This window comes from Coturnix japonica, chromosome 11 (genome assembly GCF_054131305.1).
Source record: "Coturnix japonica strain WE chromosome 11, WE-NBRP24, whole genome shotgun sequence".
NCBI lineage: Eukaryota > Metazoa > Chordata > Aves > Galliformes > Phasianidae > Coturnix > Coturnix japonica.
In genome coordinates, this window is record NC_140673.1 from 16,654,047 (window position 1) to 16,675,944 (window position 21,898).

At 38.2% G+C, this 21,898-nt stretch overlaps 1 protein-coding gene across 3 annotated transcripts in view; it reads right to left on the bottom strand.

The window, feature by feature from the left end:
* PRKACB (protein kinase cAMP-activated catalytic subunit beta) overlaps positions 1–21,898 on the bottom strand; it is a 62,353-nt gene that overhangs the window by 30,329 nt on the left and 10,126 nt on the right. The window contains exon 1 of one of the 3 annotated variants that reach the window (XM_015870208.3): positions 2,567–2,885. The exons of the other annotated variants lie outside the window; for them this stretch is intronic. Coding sequence (XP_015725694.2) covers positions 2,567–2,753 — 187 coding nt within the window. The 5' untranslated portion in view covers positions 2,754–2,885. Of the gene's footprint in view, positions 1–2,566; positions 2,886–21,898 lie in introns of those variants that run through there. 3 annotated transcript variants of the gene reach the window in all.

Here is a 21,898-nt window from a genome sequence, read left to right on the forward strand (position 1 = left end):
CTCTGCTGCTATCTGCCACACAGCAATGTTTACTGGGATACTGGTAGGAAAGTTTGACCTCTACTGCCATCCCACCAACATCCACCTCCGACATTGTGGGCCAACACAATAAAATAGGAGGCATCACTTTCAGAGTGGCATTGTACATTAACTAAGAATACAAGACATATTAGAAATATCATGTTCTCTATATAACAAAATAATGAAACCAAGGTATTAAATAAGTTTCAAAATCAATCACTGAAAACCCCTGAGGCTGCAGAGCACATGTCAAGGTAGTCTAAGCCACAGCAGTAGCTGACTGGCAGCACATTAGCAAGGAATCCACTTGATAGCAAACAGCTCCTTCACCTTCAGTAAACAGAGTGTCAGCAGTAGCTGCTTGTACAAGGACATACATAGAAACAGACCTGTTACCATACTGCATTAAAGAAGTTGTTAATATATTAATTTTCTTTTTTATCAATTCAACTTCAATCCTAGAGCTACGACAAAAATCTGAAAAGTTCTTTTCCAAAATTTTTCCACGAATGCAAGAATTTACTTTAGAATTTACATTGAATATCTGCTATTTAATTTTAGCCAACCTTAAAATTCCATAAGTTGCTGTTATATGCATAAAGACAGTATTCAAACATCCATCTGAAACAAACATCACATTTCTAAGATTACTTATTCATTGAACTTTGTGAATTTAATCTACAACCTGAATTCAGTGACCCAATGCAATTCCACAGCACTGACTTGTCTGGGGAAAAAAACAAAAAACCAGAAATCCAACACTAAAATCTTCTCCCTTCTATTTTTCCTTTGCAATGTTACAAAGAATTTTCAGGTACGATGCATTTTCCCCAGAGATATGGTTACAGGTCCGTGCAGCCAGCAGCAGAGACAAACGCCGCCTCCCTCTGCTCTTCCTTCTCTATCACTCCTTGTACTGCAGCGGTAGTGAAGTCAGAATCCTGACGTGTACATGTAGGCCATGCTTACCAAGAGTTTCTTTAATTTTTTAGCAGTGTATGCACTGAAAGCAAAGATTCAGGATAGATAATCAGAATACCACCCTGAAACCAAAGCTACATAATCAACTAATGAATATTGGCTGTTTTCCTCTGAAAAATTACATCCCACCACCATGCTTAATTACTTAAAATGGCATTCACATCACAGGCCTTTTCGCTATGTTTATCATTCAAGTACATGACAGTCCATTTCCTCATTGAGCGTGTCAGACAAGGAAGCTGGCCTTAAATAGAGGGGAAAAAATAGTAGAGACATATACAAACAGGTCACCATTTTCAAATGTTAATAGGTCAGTAACGTTTTCTTTCCTCCATGTTACATAAACAGAAGTGCTTCAGCGTTATTTTTTTCAAACAGTTATTTACATAAAAAAAGAACTTCTACATAAACAGAAGGAAGCATCTATTTTTACCAACTGGAAAATACTTTGGAGAAGCAGAAACTCAATTTATGCACTTTCATAATTTACCTTTTCAACTAAACTACTCCATCTTCTTCAAACTCATTTTGGAGACCCAGATTTAATCTATTTTAGGTCGACGCATTAACACTTTTTGTTTCCATGTTTACTGCCTATCCTCTGAGAGCAGATTTGCTCCCAGCTCATTTACTGTTAGCAGTATATTTGCAACTGCAAGCAGGGATATGTGCAAATGTTCATTTTCATCATGCTCACACTGGTGCTAAGCATTTCAAATAAGGTCTATTTTCAATTGAAATAACTGTGCTATCCTAAATCTACCAATGAACATGAAATCTGGAACAAAATTATCATCAATTACCATATTGCAATATTTTAAAATGAGTATTTAACCACAGGGATAATAATCGCTTTGAAAAATAATTCATTGCTTTAAAAAAAAGTCAATTCACTTACATTGTGATATTCCTGAATTCTCCCTTTTTTGGCCAGCACACAACCACAAAAAGTTTTAGTCCACACAAACACATGCTGTCATCTGTTTTCTAACAAAGAAATTAAAGCTAATGGTATCCAGCATTCCTATACTAACACATCAAAATTGAAACTAACCACAATTTTATACTGTTTACCACTGTATGGACCATTCTGAGACACTGTGCAAAATAAAGTGAGAAATGACAAAAAGCCCTATAATTTGAAATCTAATCTGTGCAGCCATGTCTGCACAGTCCAAAATTTAAACACTAAGATTTTCAACAAGGTTTCTCTTCCTGCTGAACTAGAAGATTCATTTCTAAACTAAAGGAAGTAGTTCAGCAGTCTACACTGGAGTGAGGGCTTGCTAAAGCAAGTCACGTGTGCTTTAACAGAACAGGACCAGTCAAATTCTCCTGCCAGCTACCCAACCCATGAAACCATTCCTCACTTCCCTGTGCATTATACAATTTCTTATTCTTCACATTAATTACTTTTGGTAATTAATTGTAAAATTACCCCTGGAATGCATCTCAGATTGCATTCAATTCACTTCCATGTGTGTACATGGAAGTTCTTCAACTGCCACACACACACTGAAGAGAGAATATTTGTAAAATAAACAACAAAAAGTGTCTTACTTACTTGATTTGTCCCATAGGACAGCAAGTTCAGAGAAGTGATGGCTCTCACTTTCCAGAGCCACTCTCAGTTCATGCGCTCCACCCTTTGAATGCCTATGGAAAAGGCGATTAGCGAAACCTTCCAGTCTCTGCAGCGCGGTGGCTGTCCCTGTGCACTGGGCACAAGGTCCCTCCTTCTGAGCTGCCATCTATACACACTGGCAGCTTTCAGAAAGCCAAAACAGAAAAGATCTGAAAGGACGAGTCACAAGCACTAACAGCTACGCGTGTGTCTAACTTCCTGTATGTTGTGTTTTCTAACCACTGATGTTCTACTTCCTGTTAAGAAACGCTCTATCATGTATTGTTTTATACTGTTAAAAAGTCTCTTTTCCTAATAACTAAATATATATATCTGTAAGAAAACACCAGCAACAACTGCTATTGCTTCTTTGCACTGCTTTTTAACACATCATATATTTCACAGTACAATGTAAGTTTTATACTAAAATACCATAAAGAACTTGTTCAGAAGCAAAGATCAGAAACAAGATATGTGTATATATTTTTAACTTACCACAGCCACGCCTGAAAAAAAGAAAAGTGACTATTCTGCAGTCCTTCCCATTTAGGAGGATGGTGTACTAACACCAGCACCACAAACACAAACAGCTGTAACCTAACCACTAACGATCAAGTTTTCAGTTTATTTTCTAAGGAAGGTTTTTGCAAAAACTACTGAAGAAACTATTATCATTGAAAATATACTATTTCTCTCTACTTGGATAAAAATAATGTTGAAGTTGAATCCTATTGTAACATCTAAACAAGCATGCTTTAGCATGGGGGCTGGTCTTGATGATCTCTAGAGTTCCCTACCCTTTCAACCCCTATAATTCTGTGATGTTTGTCCATAAGGGGCTCTACTCACTCCAAGAATTAACCAAATTACTCAGACTTTTTCAGTAAGAAGCTACCAGAATATACCACATTGACAGACCCTCACCTAATAGCTCATTCACTCTCCCAGCCCCAGAAGCAGCTGGAAGGAGTCCCAAAGTCACAACCACTGCCTCCATCCAACATTACTTATGTCGAAGTGCACATCTTGTGAAATTACACATGGAGGACTTTTCATACACACGAAATCTGAATATTTTCAATTGTAGAGTAAGACTAGAAAGCATCATTCTTAGATAATCATGCTCAGAACAGCGGGGAGATAAATTGAAAGTGGCATAACATGTTATATTAATATTTAAATTATGTAATTTTGCACACTTACAACGAGTAATGCTAAAAGCATGTGTTTGTGAAAATAGAAATATATATTGGGCAGGTTTCCCAGTGTATCTTCAGAACGAATAGGATGTGGTTTCTTAAAAATTTAGGACTACTCTTAAATAAGATTGAAATAACTTTCCACAATCTGTCTACTCTCTTATAGACAATATGTGCTGACGATATCTCTTATTTTTCACCACCATACTTCTCGCTAAATAGTTTTCAAGTGTCAGCTGATACCCATACTTGGATATTACATAACTATTTCATAACAGCTCTGTGTTTTCAGATAGGTCAACAAAGCCATTTACAACAATGATAAAATGATCCTAGTGCTGCAACTTCCACTGGACCATAGGCCACCAATGGTCCTTGTCTACCTTAAGCTTTCCTGGCTTTTCCCTGTTTTGTCTCAGGATCAGCACTGATTTTCACAATGCCTCCCAGGCTCCAGGCTAAACTGCCGGAAAAAAAGAACTGGCAATGACTACAGGGATTAATCTGCTCCACTGGGGGCATTAATAGGCAGAATGAATATCTTATATGTCACATACAATAGTCCAAGTAGTGATATATGGAATCATCACTCTAAGAAATATTTACATCAACACATCTGTGTTCACTCTCCTGGTGAACACTGTGGGGCTGAAAAGAGTCCCTGTGGAACTGTCCAGACACACTCCCCAAGAAGCTCACAACAGTATCCCTGCATATCCAGGGAATCTTTCCAAGTGACTTCCTTACTTTTCTCACCTTTTCTATTTTCCCCAGTAAATCAAGCCACCTGTCACGGAGGTGTGTTCATTTTGTCTTTTTCCTCTCTCCTGATTCTTTGCCTTTTGCTCATAGTGCTGTAGCTGCATCTTTCACACTGATATTTTCTCTGATCACAGAAAAGGTAACTTACAAAATTCACATCACTTCACATTATATATGTCACAAGCCTACCGACCCTCTGGCATCAAATGAAGATATGCAAGAACTGCCTGAGAGCATCTCAACATTTTGAATGCACCCAAATGGCTAACCTGGGCACATGAATGCCAAAAACAGAGCGGAAATCACAATCCACTGAGACCACAGCAGAGCACTGGCTTAAGTGAAACAGATTATCAACAAAGGATTGTTAAAAGACACCTAAGAGAAAACCTGGATTTGCCAGAATTGTAAAACCTCACTTCTCCTTGCAGCCAAAATTAATGCTGACATATTAAGAATTTCCTTTAGGCAGAAATTCTATTTTCACTTCTCTCTAGCCACTACGTCTTGGTAATACTTTGAAACACATTTTTTAAGAAAGATTCAGCTACAAACATATATTTACTACGTGTGTAAATTATGGTACTTGATAAATAATGTTTCAGTAAAAATTCTTAACATACCCTCCCAACACAAGAATGGTCATAGAAATAGACTAGGACTGTGGTGCTGTAATGTGAAAAACATAACATAATCATTTACACTTTTCCTGATGGCCAACCTGTAAAGCCAGTGCGTACTTCACAGCAGGCAATGCCCAGAGTACATATTACAGCCACAGGTAAAAGAGTACAGCAGTAAAATCCAGCCAGACTTCCAGTTTCTCGCTGAAAATGAGTCAACAGTAGCTAGATGGATTATTTCTTTTTAATAATCTCTGCTAGCAGATCATTCCTCGAATTCTAGGAAGCCAATCCACCCTACCAATCAAAACTAAAAATTAACCATTAAGGAAGACTACCCTCCTTTCCTCCAAGAATCTACTTAGAAATGAAGGAGTAACACCATGATATGTACATTCTAGCTTTAATAGTATATGGAAAAACACATTATAATTTTAAAATGTTTAATACGCTCCCCAAGTAAAGTTACTATAAAATCCCTGAATTTCAAGGTAGCACAAAATGGAATAATATTAAACACTACAGCCCAACTATAAGCCTTCAAGATGTTTCTATTTTAGTCCTGGGAACCAATGCCACTTCTAGATCTTAAAGACAGTTTATTTATTTGCTTGCAAAACAAGTTTGCTTGATAAAGTATATCTTTTACTTTCCACATCAGTTATTTCTACCACTCAAAGTCCAACTTTAATACTAACAAGAATGAGCAATTATTAATGCAGTTAGTGAGGGCTCCTCCATTTATAAGACCATGAGGATTTTGCTGAATTTTGCAGCTCTCTCACTGACCAAACACTAAGTTGACAGAACCAGCATGTTTTATCTTTTTTAAATATTTCATTGTCTCATTTTGAATTTCAAAGATTTAATATTTATTGCATAGCTCTACAATTTGGTAAAGGATATATAGTAAAGAAAGAAACTGTGTTTCACAAAACAAAGTGTTTTGTTTTGTGGTATAAGCATGAGGAAATATGTATGATTTTTTTCCCAGTTGTTATATAAAGCTTAAAAGGAAAGGAAATAAAACAAGTACAAAGATAGTCATTCAGCAGCTAAAATCTACAAGAATTTTATCAGAAATTATGCCATTAAATGCAATTCATACTAGCTCCTGCCAGGCATTCATATTTCAAAAAAGAATCCTGGGTAGAAACGAGGCAGAAGAAAGGCTTCCTGAAAAAGCAGATGTATCTTGTACATCCAGCGCTATGTCACTAGCTTGCATTTCTTTTTAAATGCATGAAAGGGAGTGCACTATTTGCTAATATCTTACAGATTTAATGGCTTTCCATGTTGAAACAAAGATTTTGCAAAATGTGTGTCAGCAAAATGAACACAACTATTAACTGCTGAACAAACGTGAAAATTCACTCATGCAGTCTTAGTGTGGGTTCACGCGCCCATTTTTTCTAAAAGAAAAAATAAAAAAATTAAAAAAATAATTAACCCCCTATTAGAAAGTCCCTCTGTAAGCAGTATCAGAGCTGGGACTGCAGCACTTCTATAAATAGGACTGCCAAGAGGAAGTTGTTGCTATGGAAATGCTGGTCCTATTTCTATTTTGACTCAGTAGATCTCTACTGGCATCTACTGTACACAAACTTAATTGCAGCAGACATCTTTTCTCTCTCACCAAGAAGCACAAATTAAGGATTGCATGGACAACCAATATCATTCACTCTTTTTCCATGACAGTACAAAAGGAGGAAGAATACTTTGAATGATCTTCTAGGTCTTTTCCAACCTTGATAATTCTGCATAAATTGAAAGAGTACCAAACGCAAATTAGAACAGAATAGTGGCCTTCGTTAAGTGTGGTCTGAAGTACAAAACATTTTGACATGTGAGGTGGAGAGACAAACACCTTCACTTATATTAGAAACAGATCCTGTATTCCTCTGCCTGATGGCTAGCCTACATACACCACTGTGCAGCCTTCTGGCTCCTCCACTCCCACTAGCCCACTCTATGTCAGACATTCTACAGAAGGGAAATTCTGAACCAGTTATCTACCACTCCATGCCAGCTGAAATGAACAACTAGCATTACACTCCCTACAAGTAGAGAGAATGCTGCTGGACCCTACATAAGAGACCACAGAATGTGCAAGAATGATATATCAAAGTTTGTTAAATATTCTCAGCACATCCTTGTGCTGAGAAAGAGAAAATAAGAGCAAGCAATAATTAAGAATGCATCCTACAAATCGCTTAATCACATGCTGTGATATGCCAGCAAACGCAGCTTCATGCAATAGCTCATCTCACGCTATTGACACAAACTCCATGTTCTAGTAGAAAGGAAATATTAAGACTTTTCTGTATCACTGTTATGCAAAGAATTTCCCAAGCTAATATTCCAGCAAAATCTAACCCTGCAGTTATCCTTCCCTTTGCCCTCTAAGCTAATGAACATTCCTAAAGGTAAAGAATTTTTCATGGCATAGATCCAACCTACTTTATATTGAGTAATATTAGCTATCAAAGCTCACTCTACAACATTTTTCCCCACTAGTTTCTATTTTTTTATATTTTCAGAAATACAACGCTTACAGCAATGGAAGTAATCTCAAATTTTGCACAATTTTAACCCTATTCTCACCCTAATCTCAAAAGCCAAGAGATGATGAGAAACTACTTGTGATAGATCCAAGACCTAACTATTCTAAGCTAAGAATCTTTGAGAGCCTTAGTCCAGCCTTCTACAGATTAAACACAAAATAAGCTTATTAAGTTATGACTGTGTATGAAAATAAAGCGAGAAAATCTAATAGAATACTTGGTATTAACCAGTTATTCGTTTTTACAAGATGCCCCTGACATTTCATTTTATTTCTCCTGATCAACAGAGCTTGTTACGAAGAAAACACCACAAACTGAACACAGGAAATACACACAGGCCAGAATTTGCTAATTGTGGCAAAGTACAGATGCTTAAGTACTTTCATCTTTAAATGAGAGATCTCTGCCAAAAAGGCTGGAGCTGCAGAAACGTACATGCATAAAACAACCAACAGCTTCAGTGCACACCTCAACTGCAGACTGCGTTCTGACACAGGCAACAAAGAATTTGCCTAAGCAGGCCTTTAGCAACGTAAGGGATTCCTGCCAATAACTGCTTATGCTATTCTTAACCTTCCAACGATACGGCCATTCCATCCATGCTGCTGCTCACATCACCACAATAACAAAAAATATTGTTTGGTATATCCTTACTTTGAATAGGCAAGATCTATCTTACAATAGCATCACATGGGCTTTTTAACTAGCCAGAGGCTACTTGTCTTCCTCCTGGAAAAACAAACATGTTTCACTTAGGGCCGGCCTTAACTGCTCATAACTTCCTAACAACCTCAATACAGAGTTGTTATTTCTGGGAGTCACATGGCATGTGGGAAGATTCTGGTTTTCTTCCAATTCTACTCAAGTTAAACTTTACCCAAGAAAACTGCCAAATTGAAGTACCAGTTGCAATACACTGTGTGCATTTTTAAACTTAATTCCACAATAAGATCCATATTCCTTAAGTCTTGGGTGGTAAAAATCGGAGGAAACACAGTACCATATAGTAACCCATTTAAGTGAACTATCAAAATAATGGAGTTATTTACTGAGTAATTTCACTTACTGAGCCCTCTCCTTACCTTCTTACTATGATAGACGAAACAATACTTAAATTATGCAGAAATGAAAACCGAAATGAATAATTATCCTGAAGTGAACTGCTTATATGTTAGTAAATCACCTCCTTCACAATTCTGTCCATTAGCCTCCATAGGGAAAACATTGTCAGAAGAAAAGTATAAACAGATTCATCAGGCAAATTATGTATTATTTTAATTTTTGGAAACACTGCTGGTCCCTACTTTTCCTGAAAACATGTGAAAGGTTAACAATGCTAATATGTTGCTTAATGCACCTGTGTGTAGCTCCCAGCAGGTTTTTGGGCAAACAGGATGTCAAATATGTGCAAGTTCTGAAGATAAATGGCTTTGGGGACCCCCCAAACTGAATGTGCTTTTAAGTTCTATTCAGCTTGGAATCTACATTTGAATTGCATTTTCAAGTAAGTCTAACCTCAAATGCAATCATTATTATATTCATGAAAGTAAAAAATAATACTTCAGTGTATCAGATACAATTTATTTCAGAACTTTTCAGAGTTTTACATTTCCTTTCTTTAGTTAAAAGAGGACAAATACTAGAAGCTTCAATAGTCATCCAGATTTTGCTGACAGCTTAGAAACTGGTCCCTTTGATCATTCTGGAAAGTCACTTGCCTCAACTACTAGATTAACTATATCTCCTTATTATCTTCAGGTAAATGTTCATTAAGACCTCACCAACCAAGAACTGATTAACATCAAAATAAATATAATTGTAGTCTATACTATATTAACTGTGACTGCTTCAGTAACTCTCAACTATGTCCAGACTACATGCAGCACCAGCCCCTTTGAAGAACAGCGTTCCAAAACAAAGATATATCATGTGGATTTTAAGCTCTAAAAGGTATCTTATCTTCTAGCTTTATGTAGGATAACATCTCTCACAAACTCTGTGAACTGAGTAGCATATTCCACTCTCTTAACTGAGAAGTTAAATCAGTAGATCAGATTCAAAAACAGTCATCATCAAAAGCACATCATTAATGTCTATTACCATCCTCCCCTGAGACCATTGATTTAAAATGGTATAGATAATTCTGGGAAAAAAAATAGATTAATGAACAAAGCAAACTTGGCAATTTTTTCAAAACAAAATAAAGAGCACCGAATATGATTCCGCCTTCTCTTAGGTTTGTGGCACAAGCATGCACCTGCATGTAACTTAAGTTCCTCCGTAACACTTCACCCAGCCTACACAGAAAAGACAAGTCTAACCTAAAATAAGCTCATCTTACTCTTTAATTAAAAGAACTTCAACTAGAACTGCAGAGCTTTATAGGTCACTGGAAAATTTGCAGCCTGGTAGCTACTCACACTGAAACAGTTTTTCTTCTTTCCCCCCAGGAAAAGAATAGATACCTACATATTCTCCTTAAGAAAAAGGGAAGAAAAGTGATATCCTGAGTACAAATACTGTTCTACTTAAAGCAACCAGATCAGCAAATGCAGATAAGAAAAGTTTCTTTTCAGTAGTTTCAAACAAACCCATGACTAACAATACAGATAAGATGCTAGCAGATACCTAGAACAGATATGAAAATAACAACCCAATAAATCCAGAGTGAATCTTTACATTTTTTCCTTGCCTACAAATTCTTCTCAATGCTATCAAACAACACATCACGCTTCTTCATAATTTTTAGTATAAGATTCTGAGCACCAAATTATGAGCAACGCTATGTATGAATACATGTGATGCACTGCTTTTGAAAATGGGAATGTATTTATGTCATTCGGGCAGCTTTTATTTAACTTGCTTGTTTCATTCTCTCAAGGGAATGAATGCTCATCTAGTGACAGGAGGACAGGGCCACGTGACAGCCACACGCCTGCGGAAAGACGTCACACAATCACACCCTGCACTAATTGTAACGGGGTCAGGTTCACGTGTCCCCTTTGCCTCTCCCTAAAGCATCACTTTGGAACCATATTGCTCTTTGGTAGAATTTTGCATCACATATTCAAATATTTTTTCATTTCAGTCTGATTGCTCAATATGCCAAAATTCCTACCATGCATTTCTCTGTTTTTCAATTTATAAGTAAAATTTAAAATAACTGGTAGCCTGAAAAATAAAACTAAATTTTAAACATTGGAAAATTTCAGATAGATTTCCCTGCTTTCATTTAAATAAAAATGACTCGGTGGTTGATACACTCAAATCAGCACCCTCAAATTCAAACGTTGATGTTAAAAGTACAACAATAGTATAAAAGCCACATTCAGCAAGCTCTGATTTTTTTCCTGTCCTCAATCAAATAGACCCAAATTCAGGACCTCCAAAGATAACATGTTGATTCAAAACAGGTCTTATGAAAATACAAGAACGATATTCATACCAGCAATTCAGAGGTCTGTTACTGGTATAACTGGCTGAAATATGAAAGTTAAACCGTTCTCCTTCCTGCTCACAAGTAACCAGCGAGCTCATAACACACAGCATCAAGTAAAACTATTTTCCTATTCTGTGTCATTAACCGTCCACCTCAGGAACAAACACAGTACAAACTGAGGGCCTGCACAATATTAGACTACACCAGAATATCCCTGCCACACAAAAACTTGCAACAGAACTGTAAAAAATGAAAAAGAAATATTAAGTACCAACTACAGCTTCAAACACACACACACCAAAAAAAAACAACAGCCAACACAAATAAACAAACAGCCCTGAAACAGAATGAGACAAAAAGCAAAAGATGCTGTACAAGAAGAGTGCAGCCAAAGCTCCTCCATACAGGAAAAAAGTCTGTCCTACCACTGGTCATGGAGAAGGTGAAAAAAATATCTAACCTCTCCCTGTTGTAAATTTTCAGTCCCTGAATTTAAAGCACTGCATGCCTATATACAATTCATCCATACTTTTGTCTTAGACAATAATTTTAGAAGGCTGTAGCCCAAGACTGACACAGTACAATCTCATTATCTCAGCTCTTTTCATTCCAGTTCCTAAAATGAATTTAGTTACTGACTGCCAACTCCACATAAACGAAAGACAAAACACCCACTTGAATATTTCCAATATTTTAGTTACTTAGCAGTGACTGGCTCAGGGTATGAATACAGACACACCTTGGGCACACACCAAACACTCACTCTTAAGCCTTTTTCACTGCCCTTCTAAATTTCTGTTGGGTGATGCTAAGGAACTGATTAAGATACTTAAGATACAAAACCAATCATAGCACTACTAGCACATTGACCTCTAAGGTGATATTAAAAAATGTCTTCTGACCTCGAGCTGTTCTCTCTCCAGCGGTATCTGAGAGTTCAGACAGAATAAAAACCTGCATAGCACAAATACTATTTGGCACATACGCTGAGCAATGAAAATACCCAGTCAGTTGAGGATTGTGTTTGTCACCTAGGGGCATTCTACAGGACTCCAAATGATGACATAGTTTGGATTGAAAAGAGCATTAGTGCTACTTTCTCATATTTTGCTAAGTGCTGGTATCTTCTCTGCAGTGCAGCCTGTTGGTGGCATTTTTCTCTTTGTGACTGACTGAATTACTACAAATGGTAATTACACAGATTTATGCCAGTAAGCCGCTCAAACTATGATTAGTGTATGAAACAACTGCATACTCAGATGCAACCATGGAACCAACCGTTCCAGTAACACCTCATCTGCTCTCCTCAGATTCATCTGTCTTCAGAGCTGCCTTCAATCTAGAGAAAGCTAAAATCCTTGGCTGCCCTAGAAATTTACCCCATTTTGTGACAATTATTTGGTGAGGTGTTATCCTGCTAGAAAAGTCCTAACAGTACAATTGGATTTGCATATAAGGAGATAAAAGAGATCCCAATTGACTGTTGCAAAACAAATACTATCTTTTACATAATTTTTGAGTCGTTTTTCCCTGACTCTGGTGATAGAGTAACAATGTTGAAGATTTTCCTCTCCATCGGTCATTCTATTTTTCATAGAGATATTTGAGACATTTTGAAAAACTTATGCACAAAGGGAAACAACAATTATTTATTTGATGCTGATCTACATTTACCAAGAAAACATTTACATGACAAAAATAACATAACGCAATTCTGATCTCGTGACCTACACAGTATACATCTCATTTTTCTTTACAATATCAGAACATTCCCAAGACTGAAATGAAGACTGACTCTCCCCAGCGTTCTCATTTTTAAAGAGGATTTGCACAGTTCACTCTAGTTTTATTTCAGCTTTTTATGATTAATAAACATAAAAGCCTTGAAACGCAGCCAGAAAGTCCAACGGATAATACACGATCCCATTAGGAGGCACTTTACCCAGAAACACATAGGAAACCTGCTCTGCAATAGAAGCCAAAGTTTGCAAAGTACTTTCCCAGAGTCCATTTAGACTTAAAAATAGATAAGCAGTATTATGATACAGCAGTCACATGTGGTACATTTGATCTATTTTGAGCTAAAATTAATAAGCACTCCAAGAACGTGAAGTAAATTGATATACTAATTGCCATAAAAATAAGGTATAGCTTTCCCTGTGAAACAGACTCACCAGTTCAAATGTATGATTAGTGGAAAATGAAGATACACACTGATTTAAGGTACCAGAAGCATTACTACAAACATCTGCTAATTATAAAAGGACACTTTGTGTATTTCTACAGGCTTAAGTTTTCTAAAAAGCTAATTGTTTAATAAATACTTGCAGTTAGTTGCCAGTTTTCAGATAAAAGGTGCTTAATAGCATCAACTAATTTTTAAAAGGTAAGATTCTTCCTAGAAGACATACCTTCCCCACCAGCAATTCAGAAATGGTTAAAAGCAGCAGGACTGCTAAGCCTGATTGCATTGCCTCCGCCTTGTTTTTCTGGAACATCGCGACTGAGAAGTAAGGATTTAGACAATCACATGATTCCCAAGTTTAACAGCCCAGATTTTCAGTATATTGAGCCTACATATGAAGATCAACAAATACTGTGGTTTGACCTCAGTTAAGAGCCAAATCGTATCTACAAACACTTTTCATCACAAAACACATTTCTGTTACTCTTATAAGAGACAGAAGGGTGTGCTTTCAATGGAGACTCAAACAACAACAAATAATGTCCTAATGTTTTTTTGTGAGCAAAAGCTTATCACCAAAATCTACTTTCTTCCCACACAGCTACACTTTCCTTGAGGTAGTAGCTATACAAACCAGCGTCACGTTTGCCAAATTTTTAATACCTTTCTTCAACTTAAGCATAAAAACACACCAACTATGAACTCTGCCATTGGAAAAGGTTCCCTATGACATCTAGCTTCGCTGTATACTCAATAAACAATAAGCAGAAATTCAATCATCTTCAGATACAGTGAATTAATCATCTATCAGTTCAGTTGTCAAATTATTTACAAATACATGCAACTGACAAGCAAAAGAAAGGCTGAATAACAACTGTTTTAGTATCCTCTGCTTTTACACATTTGTCATAGCACATAAAATAATGTATTCCTTTTCCTACAGATCATACCTCATGCAGTACAGCGTACTGAGCTGCTCTGGAAACTGTTCACAACCATGCACTGAAGGAAATTTTTCTGTAGGACTCCGTAGTAGAAAGTGGAAAGGCAGACAGCTCTAGGAAGTTGCAGGACACTGATGGTGAAGGCTACTGAATGCTGCCCTTGCAAAGCCAAAGCTCTCTCTGTTCCACAGCAAGTCCCGTAAACCATGTTATTTACAGCTGCATGTACTGCTGCTTTTCTATCCCCAGTACAACGACCAAAGTGTATTTGGGTGTCTGTTCCACAAAGAAGAACAAGCATTTGTAACTACCACAGAAAGCCATACAATTAGCACCAAAGAGCTTCAGAGGATTTCATGTAGTACATGCCCTGAGAAATTAGGGCAAGAATAAAGGAAAACATCTCTCTGTATCTCAGTCCTGTTAGCAAAACAGAAATTATTTAAAGAGATAATTTAAGGGTGTTGCAAAAATTAAATATTTCCGCAGCATCTATATTCTAAAATGATTTTTGCAAAAAGCTCACAAGAAGAATAACGTGTAGTAAAGAAGACAGACGTATATGCACAGAAAGCAATAAAGAAAATAATAAACCCTGCTCAATGAGTACTACTTAACATCTTACGCACCAAGATCAGCAAGATCTCTTTGGTTACAGAAATTAAAGGTTTTAGAAAAAAAAAAACTAAGAGCGAACAATCAAGGTGGGGCATAATCTGGATCAAGAGGTCATTCATCAGAAGATCCCTCCCTCGAACCTGTTACACTAGCTGTTAGGGAAGGTGTCTCTGGAAGCAACCGGGTTTAATACTGTTTTTCTGTACAGAGAAGTTCAACGACATCCCTTTGCTTCATACAGGCTTCCAAGTCACACGTCATTCTGTCAGACTGCCCCTCTGTTGCCATCTGTTACACAGCAACACATAATGGGATACTGGTGGGAAGGCTCAACCTCTACTGCTGTACCATGACCATCCACCTCTGACCGTGGGCCAACATAATAAAACAAGAGACGTTACTTTTAGAGCAGCCTTCATAAAATGAAGTTGTACCACACTAACTTAGGAACTCCGTAATATCAAAACAGTTAATGTTTCAGGGCTACCTAAACATTATGCTTTATAAAACAGCGGATAAAATTGGTGCGGTAATGCATTGAGAATTATCCTCTTGCTCCAGTGTGTGATTAAACAGTAAAAACATAAGCAAGGAGGAAACAAAAACTTCATGGAGACAAAATGTATCTGACTCAAACAGACTGAAACGGAAAGATAGTTTTGGGGAAAAAGGTGCCAAAAAAAGATGTCTGTGTGTATGCTAAACAAATTGAGAAGTCCAAGAAGAATTGTGTGAAGAATACATATGAATAAGAGAAACATGTTAAACGCCTTACCAAATAACTTCAATATTCAAACATTAAACCTCACCATGATAATGCTTATTTTAAATTGCCCAGACAAGGAATCCTCTGATTGTTAGCAGAGCTCTATGAGCACAATAGTTGCTTTTCAGATTACAGTCCCAGCCTAACAGCTTGAGCCAACTCCTTATGACCCATAAAGATTTGACGGACCTGGAAGAAATAAACCAGAATTTATTTTAAAAGCCTCACATTTTATATTAGAATTATAAACTTTCTGAGCAGCAAGAAAGCACCAAGTTGGCAACATAAATGACACAGTGTGCACCTGGTGGTGTGTAATCACAGACTCTTGGAAACCCCTTCTGTACAGACAGCATATATTGGTATTGACAATGAAAGGAAATCCATGTAGTAACTGAAATGCCATGCTGGGCAGAACGAATTGCCCAACCATAACTAAGGCTGCCTGGCTATGCTTCTCATTCTGCTGACTGAACTCTCCCCTCCAGGTGGTTCCTCCAGCCCTGCCCAATGCCTGTGCATGGATTTGAAACATTCCTTCCATCAGTCTGAGCTTTGGCATGGGAGGGGTTTTTGATTCTGATTACCAAACAAAGGGAAGTTTTATTTCTGTCCTTCAGTTTCTTTAAATGTGCACCCAACTCATAATATCACAAATGAATAGCAAGAAGGGGCAGCAAAAAAAAAAAAAAAAAGAAAAAGAAAAACCACACAAAAAACCCAACACACCTGTAACTATTAAATATTATGTAGGTCACAAAAGCAATGCATCCTATTTATTTCCATACAAACTACACCAGATACAAATAGCACAAGAACACTATTTAATAGAGCACATTCTTAGCTACAAGATGTTGTCTTTCAGCACAGACATCATGATTAGCTGTGCATTTTCATCAGCGGTGAAGAACCTGCATGTCACGCTCATAACAATCTGCATCAATGGAGGTGACCACTGTTACTGCCACCACTGCTTAAACACACCTCACTGTGCTCACATGTACTGTTTGGTGTCCATAAACATTCAGCAAGCAATGATGAATGTCAGTGCCATTTTTTCCACATGGAAGAATCCAATGGTACCCCTTTGTTTCATCCACACTTCCACATCAGACAGTATTCTGTCAAGATTGCCCATTTGTTGCCATCTGTCATATGGTGACAGCATGCAATGGGGTATTTATGGGAGGATTCAGCCTCTACTGCCATCCCACCAACACCCGCCAGATGTTGTGGGCCTACCTAATTAAACACAAGGCATTACTATGGGACTCATGCTTCCTTGCTGACCCAAGGCCATCATACCTTAACTCATGCTCCAAGAACATGACCAGACAGGAAATCTCCCTATTTGTGCGTACATCAAGAGCTGTAGAATAAAAATCAGCATTTATTTTTTTTTTCCTGTTATCACATCAAAGGGCAGAGTATGTTCTCTCATGAAAGATTAAACTGCAGGTGCTGCTAACATCTGTTTGTGTTTGGAAGGTTCCTGATTCCTTCTATATTTTGAGGTGCTCTGAATTGTATTTAATTGTCTGCTGTAGCAACAGCTTCTCAGTGCCCTTTAATAGGAGATGATTCTTGAACCACAAACAGAAACAGTACTCATATTTTAGAGCTGTCTGATCTTACTAGCTTGGTTTTGTGGTCTAAACACAGCTTAACTGTCACAGCATCAGACAGCTCAGAACTTAGACGGAGCCCATGTGAAGTATCAAAATACCGTGCTTAGAATTAGACATTGTTGCTATTAAAAAGTCCTCCTGCCCAATAGTTTTTCTGAAGGACTTAGTGGTGACTGTATTTAAGAAAGGGACAACAAAATTAAAATAGCTATGAAAGACAACCTGCAAACAGATATAAATCTGGTGCCTCACATTTTTACAACTTAAGCAAGCAAATATCTAGTCAGAACACTATTTTAATATTTAAAGCTTCTTTTTACTGAAGTATGTATACGGAATTCACTTAATAACAGAAGGAAAAATCTCTGAGCAAGTGGAAGAAAGTTTACTTCATGACTTTCAGGTAGGAGAATGTCTAGCATATTCCTTCTTTTGTAGTTACTACTACTGTGATTCCCAGAAAACTGCCACTACTGCACCTTACACCTACAACACTGAGTATATCCCATCTCCTGCAGCTACAGCACACATTTTCCCCAAACCCACTAGATGTCACTTCCTCATAATTAAACACGCGTCCAACAAGAAACAAACTTTCCCTCTTCAGTTCACTCTAGAAACAACACATCATTCAAGAGAAATTCTGATTCTGTCAAGCCTGATCTGTTCTCTCATTTCACAACTTGCAGTCAGATTCTATAAATCACTCACGTGCTGCACAAGTAACAAGCAGAATCTCAGGATCAGACTTATTTTGCCTCTCAGCTTCTCTGAACCATGCTTGAAGGGCTGTATGAGAATGGCATGTATTTAAGCACCTCCAACACTGAACAGTGGTTTCCCACCCCTTGCATTTTGGGTTAGCCCTCTCACCTAGCAGACAGGCAGTGGAACAAACAAGTTTGTATGTATTAGCGGAAATGAGTAAATTTAGTTGGTGGAGAAAATTAACATGTTCTGAACTTAACTGTGGAAAAGCAGCCAACCACTATTTTCTGTTTGTTGTTTTCACACAAAGAAAGGCAGAATTAGCTCAAGTTATCCTTTGAAAGAAAGGGCAGACTTGATTTTTGCTTTAAACAAAAACAAACAAGCAAACAAAAAACAGCCCTGCAGAAAATCAGTATCTTTGCCATTAAGTGGAAAACTCACCTCAGCTGCTGAAAAAGCAAATGCAAGGGATTTTTAACTTCCCTGTCAAACATAACATTAATTAAACTCACAATGCTTATACCTCCAGTCCTACTGCATCACTTAGGCTACTTTCAGCACCAGGCTCCTCCGTGTCCCTTTACATACACACCATACACAGAACAGACTTGCACGTCTCTTCCTCCTCTCACTCCCTACTCACATGTTGTATCTAAAAATCACTGTCTGCGTATTAGTCATCTTCCAGTTTTTATTTGTCCTAAAAAATGCTTGAGCACACTCTAGAATGATTAAAAATATAAACAGGAAAGCTGGTGATCCCTTTGCCAACTTTTGATCAAAATAGTTTGTGCTCTGGATGACAAGAACCATCACATTTAACAGAACTAAACACCATTTTAATCACAGTAGAAACAAAAACAACAACAAAAAATGGGACAATTTTTGATGACTCACTTATTTTTCCTCTTCTTCTACACTTCCCCCCTCCCACCCATGCAAGTTCAACACAAGGGCAAGTAAGTCCCTGAAATTAATGGGTTAAATAGGAAAGCTAGGAGAAGAAGCTAAAGTGTTACCCAGATGACTACAGTCAGCGCTCAGAACAGCTACTTCAGCAAGCTACAGCATGGAGAAGAACAGCAGGGGTGATCAGTGCAGGAATTTTTCAAGACAGCTTTAGTGCCAAAGAAAAATGGTCATCTAATCACTTTGTAGACAGCAAGCTGAAGAAATTTTCATAATCAAGAGTCTGCAATGTCAAGCTGAAGGCCACACAAATGTGTCGGGTCTTTCTTGTTTGTTTTTTTGAAAAGTCGTCATACTGGCTAAACCCAGAATCTAATCTGAAAACACAACTCCTTCCCAGCAGAAACTAAAGCTGCTCTAAAGGCCTTCTGCAAAAGCATTTTAAGCAATGCTAACAAGTAATTGTGGTTATACTGATTTAGAAATTGTAGTTCCATCATCATATGATATTGTCCTAAGGTTGAAAAGCACAACAGTTTCTTGGCCAAATTATGTTCTGTATTTCCACTGTAAGCCACTTGGCAAACACTTTTCTTTAATAAATGGTGTAGTTTCAAACACCTGTTAAAACCAAATGAAAGCTCTCTTCTGAAGGAAACAACTTTTAAACTGCACTCCAGTGTCTGAAAATAGCAAAATTCTAAAGAGACATTATTCCTTTAAAGAAATATTCCAAGTAGCACAGATAATTATCAGGATAAACGATCAGACCAGATGTATCACTCTGGTACTGCAAACAATGTACTTCAATGTCCTTCAGTGCAACAGAAACCTGCCTGATGTCAGCCTAAAGGAAAACTGCCCAGGACTGTTAGGAACACAGGTAAGTGCATAAAGAAGCTTAGGAATGTGGATAAATAAGGAATTCAACATCACGAGTATCAAAGGAGAATGCTAAAGATAACTGAAACTCTACAACATGACAAGCATACCTTCCTTCTGCAGTAGTGACAGGTATACAGCCTTTCTGTATTTGGCATGAAAACAGTCATTAAAGTGACTCCCTGCCTGGGGTACTGCAGCTGTACTCCTACCTGGAGTCCTGTATCCAGTTCTAGACCACTTCAGTGCAAGAGAGACTTGGACATACTGGGAAGAATCCAGCAGAGGGTCACCATGACAGTCAAGGGACTGGAGCAGCTCTCCTGTAAGAGCCAGGACTGTTCAGCCAGGAGGAGGGAAAGCTCACGGATGAACTCATTGCGAAAGGAGGCTGCAGAGAAGACTGAGCCAGGCTCTTCTAAGAGATGTTCAGTGTCAGGCAAGAGGCGATTAGTACAAACACAGGAGGTTCCTTCTGACTATCAGGAAACACTTTCATTCTGTGCAGGTGTTAGAGTACTGGCACAAGTTGTCCAGAAAGGCTATGGAGTCTCCCCTCTGGAGATCTTCTCAAGTTGCCCGGACACGGGCCTGAGCATTCTGCTCAGAGTGGGCCTCCTTGAGCAGGGGTTGGACACAATGGTCTCCAGAGGTTCTTTCTAACCTCAGCCATCCTGTGACACTGTGAAGGTGCCCTGACCCATTATGACATCCCCACACAGCAGCCAAACTCCTGATTACAAACCCAGTAGCAGACTATGTTGTCCCATAAATACATACATACTTTCCCATTATATGATCAATAAACATACAGAGTGGTGTGGCTAGGCTGGTATCTAACAGATCGTGTATATTAGAATGATCATCATGGTGAAAAGGGATAATAAAAAATAAATGAAAATGCTTACCCGTGCCCCAGGCTTGTAGAGTAGGGAGCAATCTCCAAACAGAGATCTTTCCTCCGTGGCAGTCAGCCCTTCAACGGGGTCTACGAGGGGTGCAGCCAGGCTCCACCCCTTCCAGTCACACACACATGAACTGCCTTCACCTGTGGTCCCAGGACTGACTCAGTGCCTGTCTCAGGTGATCAATCAGAGGTTCAGGCTGTGATTCAACAGTTCCCTATACAATTTGAAAGCCTCACGACATCTAGTCAATTCATCTTCAAACCTCATCTTGGAAAATTCCACTGTGCTTTCACATCTCACTTGCTCACATTTTACTCTGCCCAGACAGCAGGAGACAGGATCTCTTACCATCAGAGAGGCAAGATGACACGTGGACTGCTTGTACTCCAAGCTAAATCCAAACCTATCCAGGAAAAACATCATGGATATCTTCATAATGCCATTCATAGGTGTCCTGAGAATTCTGCTCCTTCAAGAATAAGGGGGAGAGCACATTTGGGAGAACCCTATTGAAACAAGCAGCAACCCCTCCTCCTCTAACTTCTCTAAAAACTCTTTGTAAGATCCCTTACCTATACTCTCCTTTATATTTATACATTTCTCCTCAGTGGATGTATCTGATGCAGAATTTCCTTATCAACTCCATAAGCACTGACCCAGGAGGAATAAGCATCACCAAGTGACCCTGACACCAATGGGATGTTTCCATTTCCTCAGGTTGATCACCTCTGGCCAGTATACATGAGCCCTTTGCATGGACAAGCTCCAGCTCTGCTTAGTGCTCTCTTTGCCCCCCTATTCTCACATTTATTGACCCACACTTCTCCTCTTATCAGCTGCTGTCCTGCAATTCATCTGGTTTCTTTCCAATCTCTTTTCCCTTAGTTATCCATTCTCAAAGAGGGCTCTAATGTTTTAGTAGGGATAAATTGGTACCTGGACCTACAGGAAGAAGCCAGTAGGAACAGTGTCTCGAAGTGGCTGCTTAAGAAAAGCAAGAATGGTGAGCACACGACACTTCTCACTTCCTATGGCACACAAAATTTTACATATCGTGTCTTCTTTCAGTTGCTTTTATTCTAGATTGAGGAGCTGTCATAGGGAAACATTTTAACGCCTTTGCTGCTCTTCTGT